The sequence below is a fragment of the Erythrolamprus reginae genome, chromosome 1 (assembly GCF_031021105.1).
Source record: "Erythrolamprus reginae isolate rEryReg1 chromosome 1, rEryReg1.hap1, whole genome shotgun sequence".
Taxonomy (NCBI): Eukaryota; Metazoa; Chordata; class Lepidosauria; order Squamata; family Dipsadidae; genus Erythrolamprus; species Erythrolamprus reginae.
This window is the reverse complement of record NC_091950.1, coordinates 279,546,463-279,565,624: the sequence shown is the minus strand read 5'-3', so window position 1 is coordinate 279,565,624 and position 19,162 is coordinate 279,546,463. Positions and strand designations below refer to the sequence as shown.

General features: G+C 37.3%; 1 protein-coding gene across 1 annotated transcript in view; it reads right to left on the bottom strand.

The window, feature by feature from the left end:
* CD109 (CD109 molecule) overlaps positions 1 to 19,162 on the bottom strand; it is a 90,571-nt gene that overhangs the window by 49,360 nt on the left and 22,049 nt on the right. Inside the window, exons 11-17 of the mRNA XM_070764042.1 lie at positions 18,452 to 18,676; positions 17,469 to 17,573; positions 17,309 to 17,371; positions 13,186 to 13,362; positions 6,881 to 7,033; positions 6,003 to 6,062; positions 5,261 to 5,324 (exon numbers count right to left, since the gene is read on the bottom strand). Coding sequence (XP_070620143.1) covers positions 5,261 to 5,324; positions 6,003 to 6,062; positions 6,881 to 7,033; positions 13,186 to 13,362; positions 17,309 to 17,371; positions 17,469 to 17,573; positions 18,452 to 18,676 — 847 coding nt within the window. The remainder of the gene's footprint in view (positions 1 to 5,260; positions 5,325 to 6,002; positions 6,063 to 6,880; positions 7,034 to 13,185; positions 13,363 to 17,308; positions 17,372 to 17,468; positions 17,574 to 18,451; positions 18,677 to 19,162) is intronic.

The following is a 19,162-nucleotide window of genomic DNA, read 5'->3' as shown; positions in this document are numbered from 1 at the left end:
GTTCCAAAGGAGGACATTTGTATTGAATAACTAACCCGCTTATCCACAACAGATTTGCTGTGGAGGGCAATAGAACATAAGAAGCAGCAAACACAAAGAGAGGGTAGACCAGTAATGGCGAATCTATGGCACAGGTGCCACAGATGGCATGCAGAGTTATATCTGCTGGCACATGAGCTGTTGTCCTATTTCAATTCCAGTGTGCCGGCCAGCTGATTTTTAGCTCACATAGAGGATCCGGAGGGCATTTTTGGCTTTCAGAGAGCCTCCGGGAGGATGGGGGAGGGTGTTTTTACCCTCCACCAGCTCCAGAGAAGACTTTGGAGCCTGGAGAGGGCAAAACACGAGCCTGCTGGGCCCACCAGAAGAGGGCTTCTGGGGGGATGGGGGAAGCTGTTTTTGCCCTTCCCAGGCATTGAATTATGACTGTGGGCACTTGGGCATGCGCGATCGAGTGCGCCCACACTCTTTCGGCACCCAAGGAAAAAAGGTTTGCCATCACTGGGATAGACCATTAGAAGAAAATAAGACGAGTGAAGACATTCAAAGACAGGGGAGTACTCTGAGGGAACTGAAATCACAGCCCTAAATCAGATTTGTAAATTTTTTCTGCAGTGAGCTGAACAAAGATCTTGAAGTGAGCTGAACAAAGATCTTGAAGCCTTGAGTAATATATAAGGAGTACTATGACTGCAGATTTTTTTCTCTGTGAGGAAGATAAGTTGCTTTAGAAGAAACTTGCATGAATCCAATATTTATTGGGCTTGTATAGCTGCAAATAGGAAAGGTTAGAAAAAATGGTTGGAGACCTTGATGTACTAAAAAACCTCCACTCATGGTTAGAATTTACAAGAAATTTGCATAGTACATAAGGAGTCCATTTTACTCTTTCTTTTCCTTTTTCAACATATGTAAATAAGAATAAATGAATTTAATCTAACTTTGTGACCATATATTTTTGTTTATTTGAATTGTTTCATCCCACTTTATCACTTTATAAGGAACCAAAAGTGTGACATATACAGAATACTTATTCCTCTTTCTACGTCTCCTACAACAGTCCTGTGAGAATGACTAGCCCACATTGACCCAGTGGGCTTTCATGTTTGAGGCAGAACTAGAATTTGAGATTCCTATTTGATGCTTTAACCACTATATCTTTTTATTAGGCATTTTTCAAAAAGGACTATAAAAGCACAATATCTTATTATTCATACTTTGACAACAGCTAGAATCACTTATGCACAGGCATTGGGGGAAAAAGATACCTAATGAAGAAACTGTAATAAAAAAATAATGGACTGTGTGGAAATGGACATGCTAACAAGGAAATTGAAAGGAAAAGAGGAGTCTAATTTCTACAAAGTGTGGAATAAATTCTACAACTGGCAGAAAGAGAGATGTAACAAATAAAGTCACTTAGGAGCATTCTCAAGCAGTTCAGTAAAGGTTTTAGAAGGAATTTTTTATAGTAGTATAAGTATTGATTGTTCTATCTAGGCGAAAAGCCATCAGAAATTAACTCTCCCCCCCCCCCCCACACACACAGCCAGAATATATTAAAATTGTAGTATATTGTTCAAGCAGTTCATAGCGTAAATGGTTAAATGTAAAAAGGGGTTTTAGTCCATTCTAGGCAGCATTCTATGACCAATGACTGGCACATAAACACCGTCTCAGACTGGAGCCCAAAAATTCATTAAAAGTGCCTTTAAAACAATCCATAAATCACTCAACTCACAACATCTTGTCAAGAATCCGAGAGAAGACGATTACAGTTTTCTTTTTTTGTTCTTTTTTTTACTTTTAATTTTTTTTAAAAAAATAGCTTTATTGAAATTTGAACATTAAGAGAAAACAATACACAAAGAATAGAAAAACATACAAAACTATACAAACATACAGTATATTAATATAAATACATCTACAAAACAAAAGAAAAAAGAATATAAAAATTAAGATATATCGCTCCATTAAACACATTCCTTTTGTGGTTATTGTTTTTTTGTTGTTATGGCAAATACAGTCAGTAAGGAAAAGGTTTGTTCTGATTATTGATTTCTATATATACACTTGTTATATTTCTTACCGCCTTATTTTAATCAGTAATACAATAATTCAGCTAATTCGAATCCTCTATTTCAATATATACCTTAAACATATTATTACATTAATGGTCTTATATTTCTTATTTCTATAACTAGTAAATTATTATATGTAATTTTAGTTTTCTTCCCTTCTTTTTAACCCATCTCAGGCCGGAGTCCAAAAATTCATTAAAAGTGTCTTTAAAACAATCCATAAATCACTCAGCTCACAGTATCTTATTTATTTATTTAATTGGATTTGTATGCTGCCCCTCTCCGAGGACTCGGGGCGGCTCACAACATATATAAAAACAGGACAATAGTGTAAATCCACTTAATACTACAATTTAAAAGCAATTAAAAGAAAAACTTATCGACCAAATATTTAACAATCATACTTAAGCATTCAGTGGTCAGGGGGAAGATCTAAAAGTCCCAAGCTTTGCGGCAAAGATGAGTTTTTAAGCTCTTTCAGAAGGCAAGGAGGGTGGGGGCCGTGCAAATCTCTGGGGGGAGCTGATTCCAGAGGGTTGGGGCTCCCACAGAGAAGCCTCTTCCCCTAGGTCCTGCCAGCCAACATTGTTTGGTTGACAGGACCCTAAGGAGGCCAACTCTGTGTGACCTCACCGGTCACTGGGATTCATGCGGCAGGAGGCGGTCTCGGAGATAATCTGGTCCTGTGCCATGTAGGGCTTTATAGGTCATAGCCAACACTTTGAATTGTGCCTGGAAACTGATCGGTATCCAATGCAGTCCATGAAGTGATGGTGAGATATGGGCATTTCTTGGAAGGCCCAAGACTGCTTGTGTGGCTGCATTTTGGACAAGTTGAAGTTTCCGAACAGTCTTCAAAGGTAGCCCCATGTAGAGAGCATTGCAGTAGTCAAACCTCAAGGTGATAAGGGCATGAGTAACCGTGAGCAAAGACTCCCTGTCCAAATAGGGCCACAACTGGTGCACCAGGTGAACCCAGAAAAATGCTCCCCTCGCCACAGCTGAAAGATGGTGTTCTAAAGTTAGCTGTGGATCGAGGAGGATGCCCAAGTTGCGAACCCTCTCTGAGGGAGTCAATAATTCCCCCCCAGGGTAATGGACAGACAGATGGACATGTCCTTGGGAGGCAGTACCCACAGCCACTCCGTCTTGTCTGGATTGAGTTTGAGCCTGTTGACACCCATCCAGACCCTGACAGCCTCCAGACACCGGCACATTACTTCCACTGCTTCGCTGAGTGGACATGGGGTGGAGATGTACAGCTGAGTGTCGTCAGCGTACTGATGGTAACTCGTCCCATGCCCTTGGATGATATCACCCAGCGGTTTCATGTAGATATTAAACAGCAGAGGGGACAAAACTGACCCATGAGGAACCCTACAACCCGTCGACCTCTGCCCCCCCACTAACACTGACTGCAACCAACCAGAGAGGTAAGAGGAGAACCACCGTAAAATGGTGCCTCCCACTCCAAACCCCTCCAATTGGCACAGAAGGATACCATGATCGATGGTATTGAAAGCCGCTGAGAGGTCAAGAAGCACCAGGACAGAGGATAAACCCCTGTCCCGGGCCCGCCAGAGATCATCCATCTTCATGGCATCAAACCAGAATATCTCTGGGACCACCTTCTGCTGCATGAATCTCAGTGACCGGTTCGGTCCCACAGAATTGGCCATCTTCGGGTCCCATCGACAAAACAATGTCATCCTGGCAGGACCCAGGAGAACAGCCTTCTCTGTGGCGGCCCCCGACCCTCTGGAATCAACTCCCCCCAGAGATCAGGATTACCCCCACCCTCCTTGCCTTTCGTAAACTCCTTAAAACTCACCTCTGTCATCAGGCATGGGGAAATTGATTCCCCTGGGCCGTTTCCGTTTTATGTATGGTTTGTATGAGATGTATGCTTGTTTTTTATATTAAGGGTTTTAAATTGTCTTAATCATTGGATTTGTAATGTTTTGTATTGTGAGCCGCCCCGAGTCTTCAGAGAGGGGCGGCATACAAATTTAATAAATAACAACAACAACAATCCTCCTCCTCCTCCTCCTCATCTTCATCATCATCATCATCATCATCATCATCTTGGCAAGAATCCCAGAGAAGCCGATCACAGTTTTCAATGCTTTTTTTAGGAGAAACAGTTCTTCACTCACAATTGTCTGCACCATTCCTTGGATTGAAATTTGTCGTTCACACTGACTCATCATGAGATCTCCCCTTATATAGCCACAAGGCATGGCCAAGTGTTTTATAGATCTATTCACACCCAAACCTCCTCTTCTTCAAGTATTCCTATCTGCTCATAATCAAGTAGGGGCTCCTCCTCTTCCCCTGAATCACTGATAAGCACTTCTGGGGTGCCACAGTCTCTGGTTGGCTTTTAGCTTCTAAATCCACATCCTCTCCGACCTCCTCGCTATCAGACTAGGGTGCCAAGTCCACTGGCCTAGGATATCAAAACATACCCGTCTCTCTATCCTCGGAATCTGTGATCAGCTGAGTGGGATGTGGATGAGACACAACAACGATAGAGCAATGTTAACATTAACAAAATATTGTATAATATACATATATCCAATATTAGCTGTTGACAGAAAGGAGGCTATAAATGCTCCAAGTGTTTACTGCATGTTTGTTTTGTCTTGTGTTTATTTAATAATAATAATAATAATAATAATAATAATAATAATAAGAAGAAGAAGAAGAAGAAGAAGAAGAAGAAGAAGAAGAAGAAGAAGAAAATATAAATTTTGATCTCCTTTGAGATCAAAAAGAGTATGACAGGGAGTAATTAAACAGAATGAAGAAAAGGCTTTTTTTCTGAGGCAGATAAAAAGTAGCGGTTTAAAAGTCAAGTAGGTACACAAGAACAAGGGGACACAATCTGAAGTTAGTTGGGGGTAAGATCAAAAGCAACATGAGAAAATATTATTTTACTGAAAGAGTAGTAGATCCTTGGAACAAACTTCCAGAAGACGTGGTAGATAAATCCACAGTAACTGAATTTAAACATGCCTGGGACAAACATATATCAATCCTAAGATAAAATACAGAAAATAGTATAAGGGCAGACTAGATGGACCATGAGGTCTTTTTCTGCCGTCAGACTTCTATGTTTCTATGTTTCTATCTACCCAAGAAATGTTGGATTCTTTTCTTAATTTATCTTTACTTACCAAGCACATAGTGCTTCACATGTACTGAAGGGTTGGCATCAGTCAATATCCAAAGATTGTCATTCTGTATGCAGTACATAAAAGATTTTTCAGTTTAATTGTATGCAACATATCAGTGTATGCTGCCGAGAGTATGGGCAGTATATAAATTAAATTAATTAAATAAGCAAATGAACAAACATTTTAATTATTTTTCAAAATGTAAATTAGAGCACAAAGAAATATATATATACATACACTATACTATACAGAATTGGAGGTGACATGATAGCTGTCTTCCAGTACTTGAGGGGGCAATCACAGAGAGGAGGGGGTTGAGAGATTCTCAAAAGCATTTGAGGGCAGGACAAAAAGCAATGGGTTAAAAGTCATTAAAGAGACATCCTACCTGGAACTGAGGAAAAACTTCCTGACAATGGAAGCAATTAATCAATGGAATAGCTTGCCTCCTGGGATTGTGGATTTTCCATCACTGGAGATTTTCAAGAAAAGATTGGATATGCATTTGCCTCAATATAGAATAATCTTTCCTGGCTTGGGGGGTAGGATGAAAAGACCTCCAAGGTCTCCTTTCTATGTTTCTATGATACTACCTTATGGGGAAGCTCTGTGTGTGTGTGTGTGTGTGTGTGTGTGTGCGCACATGTGAAAGAGAGAGAAATAGAGACTTTCATATTCCTTCAGGACTATGAAAGTTATCAGGGAACATGAAAATTAGCAGCTATATAATATGCAACTGTACCCAAAAGACTTCATCTTCCCAAGGTGCTCTTGTATCATATGAACGTAGCTCATTGTATATCTATTTTTAGAAAATAGAAACAAATCAAAGATAAAACAGTTAACCAACACAAGGAAAATTTAACCAGTGATAACACAATGTATTAGTATCTAAGTTAGTGGGCCACACACATTTTTCAACCCCAAGAACAGGATGAAATAAAATAGGACAGGGTGAATAATTACTGTATGATATTTTTATATGTCAATGTGGAAAGCATATGAAAACATCTTCAGAACATAATTAATTCATTATGATCTTTCTCTGAAGAGAGTTGTTTGATGGAAGCCTAGTAATTGAGTTGCTGTACAAGGAAGTAATTTACTAATTAAAATTTTCAACCACGGCAGTGAAGAATCCCAACAAAAACTGAGCTATATTTAGTCATCATTTTGACCATCAGCATACAAGTTTTTGGAAATTTCTAAAGACATTTTATTTCTTTTTCATCATTCATTAAGATCTTGCTGATGATTTGTAAATGCATGTGAACACCTTACATTTGCTTTTAGTTTCCATTATTTCTTTTGCTTTGAATATTCTACTTTAACAAAAATGAGAATTACATATCCTGATAAATTCCTTCTTAATTTCATGCTTATCAGAAAATGAAGTAAATAAATGCAAATATGTTTGATTTAGAACATAATGTTACTCAGATTATCAGAGAACTAAGGATTTATTGCAAATAAAATAAATTAAAATTAATACATATTAACTGTTTTATAGTTTCAATTTGTTTCAACATTTTAGGGAAACTAGTCACAATAAAACAGTACTGTACTTCTAAATCTAAATCAATGCACTCTTGCAAAAGAAAAGAAGAAAAAGAAACTTACAGAACTCTCTGTGATATCATTGCGTTTTCCCAACACATTTATACTTTTGTCAATAACTAAAAGTCCAACTGAGGTTTGGGGTTCTGTCACTTTGATTTTGAGAGTGATATTCTCAGCAGGTCGAGCTTTATTTTTACTCCAATGCATGTTAATCTGGGGAATATCAAATATTATACATTTGAAATAGATTTACCTATGATGCAATTGAACAAGTCCCAAAATTCTGAAAGTGTCAAACCAGATGCAGAAATGGGGCAATAGCACTATCAGTATATATACTTCCTGAGAAAAATCTCTCTAACTCAGTGGTTCTACTTCCGAGTGGAACATCATACATTTTTCTGATAAATAGAACTATAAATTAAGGGGAATGGTTTGAGGCCTGTGTATTAGAGAAAGCAATATATTATTTCTATATGTAATATTCTCCCTAAAACATTTCACTTTCTCACTCTGAGAGAGAGGTTAGAGGGAGGGAAAGAGAGGCAGAGAGAGATTGATCTTGAATATTTTCTCTCATGGGGGACAAATAGCTCAGAATGATAATCTGGATTATGAAAAGGCTGTTGAATAGAGAGGGTTTTAAAAAACTGACCATTTTGAATATAACATAGGACAGTGATGGTGAACCTTTTTTCCTCAGGTGCCAAAAGAGCATGTGCACGCACTATCACGCTTGCACAAGTGATAGTATCCACAATTCAATGCTTGGGGTGGCTTCCCCCCCCCCCACACCAAAGGTCCTCTGGAGGCCAGAAACATCTCATTTTCCAACTTATGGTGGGGCCAAAAACACCCTCACAGAGCCCTTTGTGTGCCCTGGCTGAGGCAACAGCTAGGGCAACAGCTCACATGCCAGCAAATATGGCTCCACATGTCACCTGTGGCACCAGAGAACAATAACAAGAGAGCAGATAAGGTATGTAAGAGACTGGAGGTCACATGTTAAAAGGAGGAAAAGAAAAGAGGAAGAACAGATGGAGGACAAAACAAAGACATTTGTTCTAACAGTCAATCGGCCCCTGGATACAATAGGCAACAAGTATCTTGTGCTTCACTTTGGCTGTGCTTAAACAGCAACTTAGATTACAAGAATAAAATCAAAGTAGCCTCAGGGTCTTGTGTATTTTTTTAGTTTTATTATTTACTTACTTACTTACTTACTTACTTACTTACTTACTTACTTACTTACTTACTTACTTACTTACTTACTTACTTACTTACTTATTTTGTCCAATACACAATGAGGGTTTTAGTGGGTATATATCTATATACACATAGTAAATACATGATGAAGGTTATAGAGGAGATACTCATAGTAAAATATATCTAAGAAATAATAGAAAAGAAGATATAGTAATAGAACATATCAATGAAAGAGTAGAAGAAAAGATATTTTTCTCTCCTGATAGAATCAGTTCAGAAATCTCAATTTCTATTTTAAGTTATAGGAAATAAAAATAAGTCACTTTCTTAAAACACATTCAAGTTGTTTTGTTAGCATTATCTGTATTTAAGATTAATTGCACCTTTTTTTTTTTTTACAAAGCAAGCATTGTAATTAATCAGCAGTGGGTTCTTTTTTCTTTTCTTTTTTACAATCCTCTGTATGAAAGATTTTGGACACACTGAAATGTTACATTGTTTTCAGGGGAGAGGGTCCTTGACTATATTGTACTATAAACTATAAACTGTTGATGGCCCAGAACCCCAGTAAACATTTCAAGAGAAATATTTAAAATGTAAAGTAACTTACTGATGAAAGATTTATTTTTGAGGTAATTTTCAACATCCAAAGAAAAAGAAATAGTTAAGAAAAATAATAACAAATCACCTCCCATCCAGTGCACAGGAAAACTGATCAGGAAGTCTCCAGTAGATTAAAAAAGTAATTAAAAATAAAGACAATTCCATGAATTAAAACAAAACTGGAGTGAATGGTTTGAACATATGTATAGGAATAAGAGTGGAACATCTACAAGTGAAATTGAAAAAAATGCAGTAAACGTTGATGCCTTAGAAAGGGGGAATATCCTAAAGCTCTGAGAATGTTGAAAAATGAGAAGCCTGCAGAAATAGTGTGACAGGAAAAATGTTAAAATATGGGTGTGGCTTGCTTACTGAATTGTTGGGTGAGCGTGCCTGATACCTGGAAGAATAGTATGAAAAAGGCAGCAACAGTGAATATAAAAACTGCAGGGAGATCCTTTTATGAAATGTGCCTAGATTGGCAAAATTCTGACAGAAAACAGGGCTGGGTCCCATTTACCTTCGCTACCAGGGCACATTGTGACATTTTACACTTGCGCTCTTGCTCCACCCATGCGCGCGCATGTCCCCATGTGTAATTTCACTTCCGTGCATGCTCTGTAGTGGGATTCAGCCCAAAAGACAGCTGAGGAGCTCATCAACTGTGCTTCCGGTGAAGAAATAAAGGTGAGTATTAGCCTGGGACTAGCAGAAGGGCTCTTTTTGAAGCACAGAAAGAAGAGAAACCATCCAAAGATGGAAAATTCCACCAAAAATTCCAAAAATAAGATGGTGGTGCCCATGGATTACCACCATCAAAACTGGATCCATGATGCCATTTTAACATCACCAAAAGGTCGCTAAGAGTTCAGGCAATCTGGTCCAAATCGGGAGGAGCCCATCCCTGACTGAAAAGAATAAAAGGTGGTAGTAATCAACATTTGAAAAATGCAGTATGGCTTTATGCTGGACAACGGATGTACAGTCAAGATTTTTAACTTCCTGCTGTTTATTTGTGGATAAATAAAATAGCTGAGGAGAAGGGTGGCATAGAAATTTAATTAATAAATAAATCAAATTAAATAATAAACTATGGTTGAAGCCTTTAAGTGTACCTATATAAATAAGCTTTGCTGCATATGGGAAAAGTGAATATGGTAAATAGAGTTCTTATGAAGCTGAAATAAAGTTCAATGTATTATGCATACAGTATTTGCGATAAGTAAAGCAACTATGGTATAGCTTTCCATCATTTTCTTCTTGGATAAGAAGTAAGTAAATGAAAACGTACTGTGTTTACATTTGACTCATCTGCTTAATTGAGTTCTCTTTATTTAGTTTTGGGAATTAAACAGGGAACCTGTTAGATATGCTGCCCAGTTACCTGCCCAGTTACCAGGGTAAAAGTCAAAAGTTCAGATTTGTTTATTGCCTGTTGATTGGTTAGCCTCTTTTGGCGCTAAAATTGTAGCAAAGTAAAAGCTGCCTGTTGCTGGGGCTAGTTTGTATAAATACTGAAAACTGTCATTGTATTGCGCTCTCAATACACACTTGCTATTTGACTATGTTATACTACCTTGTTCCTGTCAGAACAATAAACGTATTAATTGATTCTGCTTCATTTGAGAGTTATTACAGAACCAATTAGGATTTAGGCCATATTTATGAAGAAACAGATTCACAAACCTGCCAACACCACTGTGTGGTTACCAGTTCTGGGCTACAAAAAGTTGGACAACTGTTGAACAGGTACAAAGATACGGGAAATGCCATGTGTTTGCTGCCATCTAATGGCTGTTTGAATATCATGGTCCTAACTGAATGCAGTAGATCTATGTCTATTGAAACTACCAATTTTAAAAAGTTTTACAAATGGTTTGGTAAGGCTGTATCTGAAGGACAGTATATTTCTACAGTATCTATCCTTATCAATATACTTCTTGAGGTTGCTGTCACTGACAAGCCTTTTCAGCTGTAGCCTTCTCCAATCTTCATATACTTTTAATGACTATTTATTCACTTTATCTATTTTGAATTTCTATCAGGTATGTTTTTATTCCCTCAGGTACTATTACCCTGTGGTTTAGCATTAATTTTTACTTTTTACTTTTTGTGGCTGTAATTATTGTTTTTGTAATAATTCTATAGCTCAACAGTGGGTTTGAATTTGGAAAAATAGTACTAACAAGACAATAATATTGCTATTGTTTTATTATTTTGTTCGATTTTTAAAGATGCTTTATTTTATGGTTTGCTCTAACCTTCATTTTAATAAAATGTAATTTTAATATGTGTTATTTCACTTTCTTAGAAAGCATTGACTATAGTAGGATGCAATTATGAAATGCAACATGCACAATTTGTATGGTAATACCTGCATTTTCTTTCTTTTTTTCCTTTTGGTTTTTTCAAAATAAACATATAGGCTATAATTCCCAAAGAAAATGTAACTAAACTAATGGGAAACACCAGTAATGGGTTCCTACCGGTACGGTACGGTGCGGTAGTAATCTGCTGGTTATGTCACCGTTTGGTTGCCAGTCCCTTGGGGCTGCCATCTTTTAAAAATTATTATTATTATTATTATTATTATTATTATTATTATTATTATTATTATTATTATTATTATTAAAATAATTTGTGCATGTGCTGCCAAAGTGATCGGTGAACTAGTGGCTCGTTGATTCACTGGCCCACCAATCACCTCGCCCACCTGGGCTCTCCATATATCTACTGGCGCCATCACAGAATTCTTTTGTGAGGAAGTTTTCCCAGCTTGCTTACTTTTATCTATTAACACCTTTTCTATTAAACTTACAACCTTACTTCGAGAAGAAGACTTCAAGAGGAGGACCTATGGCTAGGCAGGTAAGTGCTGAACATTTTTATTATAAAAGCACTCAGTGTTGCTTGCAGCAAGGAATCTGCAATTACTGGAGTGGGCAGGGGGACCCAGCTGCGTGGCCATCATGCTACGCATTTAAATGGAGGCCAACCACCCTGCCCGCTCTGGTAATTACGCGTCGGGCAGATTCCTTGCTGCAAGCAGTGCTGCGTGTTTTTATAGTAAAAACGTTCAGTGCTGCTTGCAACAAGGAATCTACAATTACCAGAGCAGGCTCGGCCCACCCACTCCGGTAATATCCAGCCGTTTCCTTGCTGCAAGCAAGGCTGAGTGTGGTCCGCTGCCTTTCTCCTCTTCTGAATAATGGCAAAAGGAAATGGTCGGATCTATATTAAAAGAGAGGAAGGGAGGGAGGGAGTCAAGCCTCGCAGCCGCCTTCAGTTCAGCAGACCTCCTCTATTGCCTTTCGCCAAGGTTTCCTGAACTACTTGTAAAAGCCTGCCTGCCCATTCTTACCTGGCAGCTGACCCCTACTTCTCTGGGGCCGCAGCAGCTGGACATACACTACAGCAGAGGAAAGAGGAGGAGACACGGTGCAATTGGTGCTTGAGATGTCCTCACACGCCTCTTTTCTTGGCTGCTGCAGGGGGAAGATCCCTGGGCGTTTTCATCTAGGCTTTTGTGCCCACAGCGGGACATGTATAATGTTAAAGAAAAAAATTCAGCAACTTTTCAAAGTAGGACACTTATGGTCTCATGTGTGTTATATAATGTCTTTCAACTGAGAAAAAAAATATTTGTCTTAATTCAAGCCCTGGTCTGATTTGATTTTCTTCCTCTATTTATTTTTATAAAACTCATGGATGTTCAACCAATAGCACACAAAATGTAAGTAAAGGTAATGCATAGGTAAATTAATAAGCACATGTTAAGGTAGAAAACATACTTTATAAAAGCAGATGTGAAGCAAACATTAACTTTAAAAAACCCATTATAAAATAATACAGAACTACAAAGGTTAACTTGTGTGGATCTATGCACATTTGGGTTTACTACTTCCTGCCTTATATTCTTAATAAAAAAGACAATCTCTTGGGAAAATGTTACTGAGTTCCTCAACAAATAATGCTGTCTACGTATTTCTCCTTTTTGATAGCCATTCAAATAATGTAACTTAATCAATTGAAATAGAGTCCAAACACCTATTTGAAAATTTATCTTGATACTTTTCCCAATGAGTTAAATTGTCTTGTTTTCCAAAATATGTAACATAGGAAGAGGATAGAAACCCAAGAATTTCCCACCTAGTCACATGGTTGACAAGCCAGTCCCACCCAGTCACATGACCATCAAGCTACACCCACAGTGTGGTAGTAAAAATTTTGGAAACCCTAGCCTGGGAAACACTATCAACGAGAAGATGTCTAATTGTTCAGGCACTTAGTTAATCTTTTATAATGTCAGGAGGACTTGGTTTAAATGTTTATGCTAGCTACAGATTTAGAAGAAAATACTATTTTTAACAAGAGAAATAGCTTTCAGTCTTATCTTAATCTAACAGCCCTCTTTCTATGCTTTTCTACCGGTATGCATCTTGCAAGATACCAAAGTTTATCTCTGGAGCACTGATATAACCCTATGGTCTATTAAATAGCTGATTTATAAAATTCCACCTCTCAGTTTATTATGAAAGGAAGGCTGGTACATTTACCTGATTTTTAAAAGTCAGTTGAACAGGAATATGTAGATCATCATATATTATTTCACCATTATCATGCACATAGAAGACAATTATGCAAACTCCAGGAGTCCAAGAATATTCTGGAATTAAACTTAATGTTGTGGCCTTCTTTTTTCCTGCACTCACAATCTGACCCCTGGACATAACCTACGAGTTAAAAAAAATACCACACCTAAATCATATGAAGCCCTTATAAAAATAATGTGAATAGGTACCTAATGATTTGTAATCCAATCATCATTTTTCTAAAAAGAAAAATATGCAAGGTCTGTCTGGGAAAATACAGAATCAGATACAATATTTAATTTGAAATTAAAGTTTTCATCAGTTGTTCATACAACTCAGGGACAAACTGAGTTTATGAAACTTTTTCTCTTGACCAGTCAAAGTTATAATCTAAAATGTAGTTGAAGTGGCTATTTCTTTAATCAATAATACAAGTTTAGTTTAAGGCCTTCTGCCGCACGAATCCCAGCGACCAGTTAGGTCCCACAGAGTGGGCCTTCTCAAGGTCCCGTCAACTAAACAATGTCGGTTGCCGGGGCCCAGGGGAAGAGCCTTCTCTGTGGCGGTCCCGGCCCTCTGGAACCAACTCCCCCCAGAGATTAGAATAGCCCTCACCCTCCTTGCCTTTCGTAAGCTTCTCAAAACCCACCTCTGCCATCAGGCATGGGGGAACTAAGATAATCTTTCCCCCTAGGCTTCTACAATTTATGATTGGTTTTATAACAAGGGCTTTTAGCTATTTTTAGTATTGGATTTTTACATTCTGTTTTTGTCACTGTTGTTAGCCGCCCCAAGTCTGCGGAGAGGGGCAGCATACAAATCCAATAAATAAATAAATAAATAAATAAATATCTTTAATCAGAGATACGAGTATTAAATATTTTTTAAACGTTTTAATGTGTACTTTTTTATATATTAGAACTATATTTGCCACCTAATCATATCAACTTCTAATTGTAAAGAATTGTATTGTAACAGAAGATCATTCTATTCCTAGCAGTAAGTACCAAGGCACACACACGGAGAGGGGTGGCATACAAATCTAATAAATAATAATAATAATAATAATAACAACAACAACAACAACACTTCGTGTGATCTTGATTCTATCCCTCTGTTAATGCAGCCTAGAACTGTGTTGGCTTTTTTTGGCAGCTGCTGCACACTGTTGTCTCATATTTAAATGGTTGTCCACTAGGACTCCAAGGTCCATGTCACAGTTACTACTGTTGAGCAAGGTACCACATATGCTGTACCTTTGCATTTTGTTTTTGTTGCCTAAATGTAGAGCCTTACTTATTAGAATTAAATGTAGAATTTTACTTATTGGAATTAAAATCACTCAAGGAAAGGTTAAGAGGGAGAGAGAGGAAGTAGGTAGGGAGAGGGAGAGGTGGGGTCGGGTGGGGTGGAGAAAGGAAGAAAGGAAGGATGGAGAGAGGGCATGGAGGGTAGGTAGGAGAGATGGAGAGAGTAGGAGGGGGTGATAAAGAGAAACATAAATACAGACTGATAATTTATTAATATGATAGAGATGTTGAAAGGAATATAAAAGAGACCAGCTAAAAAGATGTATTAATATATGTCATGGATATGTTTGAATGGTATATGCATTGATATATGTATGAATATGGAGCAAAAAAAACCCCAATAAAATTTTAAAAAATTAAAGAGTTAAAGACTTAGATAAATTCATCTTACATAGTTAACAAATACATAGTGTATTTTCAGACTATAAGTTGCACTGGTGTATAAGATCATCAAAAGTTTGAAGAGGCAATTAAGAAAAAAAGTTTTTGTCATCCCCAGCTCCCAGGAGCATTCTGCAGGCCTCCCAAACCTCTTTGTGCCCTGTTTTTCGCAAAAACGGGCCCAGTATTCACAAAAATGGTTAAATGTGGACATGATTAAAAGTTAGAATATGAGATAGAAATAAGAGAAACTAATAAGGAAAATTAATGTACTTTATACACTTTTATATAATAAAATAAAAGCAATAATAGAAACATAGAAACATAGAAGACTGACGGCAGAAAAAGACCTCATGGTCCATCTAGTCTGCCCTTATACTATTTCCTGTATTTTATCTTACAATGGATATATGTTTATCCCAGGCATGTTTAAATTCGGTTACTGTGGATTTACCAACCACGTCTGCTGGAAGTTTGTTCCAAGGATCTACTACTCTTTCAGTAAAATAATATTTTCTCATGTTGCCTTTGATCTTTCCCCCAACTAACTTCAGATTGTGACCCCTTGTTCTTGTGTTCACTTTCCTGTTAAAAACACTTCCCTCCTGAACCCTATTTAACCCTTTAACATATTTAAATGTTTCGATCATGTCCCCCCTTTTCCTTCTGTCTTCCAGACTGTACAGATTGAGTTCATTAAGTCTTTCCTGATACGTTTTATACTTAAGACCTTCCACCATTCTTGTAGCCCGTCTTTGGACCCGTTCAATTTTGTCAATATCTTTTTGTAGGTGAGGTCTCCAGAACTGAACACAGTACTCCAAATGTGGTCTCACCAGCGCTCTATATAAGGGGATCACAATCTCCCTCTTCCTGCTTGTTATACCTCTAGCTATGCAGCCAAGCATCCTACTTGCCTTTCCTACCGCCCGACCACACTGCTCACCCATTTTGAGACTGTCAGAAATCACTACCCCTAAATCCTTCTCTTCTGAAGTTTTTGCTAACACAGAACTGCCAATGCAATACTCAGATTGAGGATTCCTTTTCCCCAAGTGCATTATCTTACATTTGGAAACATTAAACTGCAGTTTCCATTGCTTTGACCATTTATCTAGTAACGCTAAATCATTTACCATATTACAGACCCCTCCAGGAATATCAACCCTATTGCACACTTTAGAGTCATCGGCAAATAGGCAAACCTTCCCTACCAAACCTTCCCCTATGTCACTCACAAACATATTAAAAAGCATAGGACCCAGAACAGACCCTTGTGGCACACCGCTTGTAACCTGTCTCTGCTCAGAATACTCGCCATTAACAATAACTCTCTGATGTCTATGCTTCAGCCAGCTTGAAATCCACTGAACTATCCAGGGATTAAGTCCAATCTTCACTAATTTATCTATCAGCTCTTTATGTGGAACCGTATCAAAGGCTTTGCTGAAGTCCAGATAGGCAATATCCACGGCACCACCTTGATCCAACACCTTTGTGACATTAATATTAAAATAAACAATAAAATTAAATAATAAAAGAAAACATGGAACTATTGAATAATGACAGACTATAACTTAATATAAATATGTATTATTATTAGAAATATATAAGTTGGTTGAATGTAATTATTATTATTATTATTATTATTATTATTATTATTATTAATTAGATTTTTTATGCTGCCCCTCTCCATAGACTCGGGGCGGCTCACAACAGTGATAAAAACAATACATGGTAACAAATCTAATAATTTAAATTTAAAATAACAGTTTTACATTAAAAAGTCTAAAAAGAAAAAAACTCCAATAGATAAAATACACACACAGAGTCATATCATGCACAAAATTACATAGGCAAGGGGGGAGGATGTGTCAGTTCCCCCAAGCTTGACGACCGAGGTGGGTTTTAAGGAGTTTACGAAAGGCAAGAAGGGTGGGGGCAGTCCTAATCTCTGGAGGGAGTTGATTCCAGAGGGTGAGAGCCGCCACAGACGACATTGTTTAGTGTAATGTAATAACTATGGGTCCCACCAGACGACATTGTTTAGTGTAATGTAATAACTATGATTAATTCTACTTTATTTGCAATTAGAATGTATGATACCCAATGTCATACTGTTCATGCATTGATATATATAACATAACATAAAACAAAATAAAAAAACCTTGAAACAACAAAAAATTATTAGAGGGCACAAGTACAGCTGAAAATCAATCTCCTTGAAGAAATAGCTTATCACCTTCTTTGCTTTTGTTTGCTTATTCACTCATTTCCACGTTTTTCTCCTTGACAATACCCTATCTACATACCAAGCAAAAAAGAACAAGGTCCTCAGCTAAAGAAGGCTCAGCACTGAATTATTTTGCAAAAATTAAAAAATAATTATTATCTACCATATAATTAATCTCATCCAATGGCATGCTGCTTTGAATGCTCAGTTCCAAAGGAATCCCAACCTAGGAAAAATAAAGAGGTCTTGAGTAAAAACACAAATCATAATGTGATGGAATAGTGTACTTAAAAACATGTTCAATTACTAATAGAAGCAATTACTTTTAAATCCTTGCTTGTTTTTTTCCTAATCTGAAGGTAAGACAAACTGGGTGAGTAGAACACATTAGGTATCACTATGGAAGTCTGACTCTGCAGAAATTTAGCCTGTTAAAAAAAAGGCGAAAAAAGAGCACATAAGACAATAATAAAAAGTATAGTCATTTGGAGAATCTAAGGATGAATTTTGCTAAGAGCATACCTATAAGCATTTGCCCTGTTCAAACTACATGTAGTCCTTGACTTACAATCACAATTGAGCTCAAAAGTTGTTAAATGAGACATTTGCTAGGTGAGTTTTGCCCCGTTTTATGACCTTTCCTGTCACATTGTTAGGTGAATCATTGCAGTTACGTCAGTAACAGGGTTAAGTGAATCTGGCTTGCTCATTAACTTTGCTTTTCAGAAGGTTGCAAAAGGTGAGACACTAAATATGAGTCAATTGCCAAGCATCTGAATTTTGGTCATGTAACCATGGGGATGCTGCAACAGCTGCTCAGTGCGAAAAATGGTGATAATCACATTTTTCAATGCCATTGTAACTTTGAATAGTCACTTAAATGGACTGTTGTAAGTCGAGGTACTTTTTAATGCAGTTTACATTACAAATGAGCCATAGCAAACCATGGCATTCCCCTCCCCACATTTTTGCCTCATCAACTTTGGGAAAGTCCAAACACAAAATACAATTCTTAAAGAATTTTTATCTAATGGGAAACTGTGGTTTAATAACAACAGCAATAAAAGAAACTTTCCTTCTTATATTCTGTTGCAATTATTACAAAACAACATACATATCTCAGAAAGGGGCAGCACAAAAATCCGATAAATAAATAAATAAATAAATAAATAAATAAATATAAATATCTGATGAGTAGCGAGATACATTTGAAGAAGATAGGCATTAAGCAAGTTTCCTTATTGGAATTATTTTCACTGGCCAGTGAAAGATTTTCTTTAGACAAAATTATAGGAAAGGAATATACCTTAATATGCAAAACTGTTGTATTAGCTGAAACTGGAAGCTCAATCTGAATAATCCCATTTTCTGGAATGGGATAATTTAGCTCATAATCTGCGTTCTTATCCAGTAATTCGTTTTTACGCTTATATATCTGATAAGAAATGTTTGACTGTGTGACCATGATTGTGACATTATTCTTTTGTTCAATAGATGTTAGTGGATGATCATCAAATCTTCCTATTTTAAGCTGAAAACAAATTAAATTTAAGACACAAAATTATTTAGGACAATAATAACTGTTATGTAGAGTGTTTATTTGAAATGGCAATACTCTTTGGCAGCAGAGGACAATTGGTATAGCTGGTGACTTCAATGTTGCTCTAACTTCTCACACTGAGTTGTGGGGGGGGGAAAGGCAGGATATAAATCTAATAATTAGCAAAATAAAGAAATATTTATGGACAATCTTGGATATGTGAATGTCAAATAAAAATATTAAATATTATAGCCTACACCAGTGATGGTGAACTATGGCACACGAACCATAAGTGGCACGTAGAGCCATATCGAACTCATTTTCGGGCCTCCTGAGCCCACTGGGAGTTGGGAAACAGACTGTTTCAAACCTCCAGAGGGGTTCTCAATTTGAAATGGGCCATTTATGGCCCCTGGAGGCATTTTCGCCTTCCCCAGGCCCCTAGAAAGGTTCTGAAGCTTGGGGACAGCAAAAAAC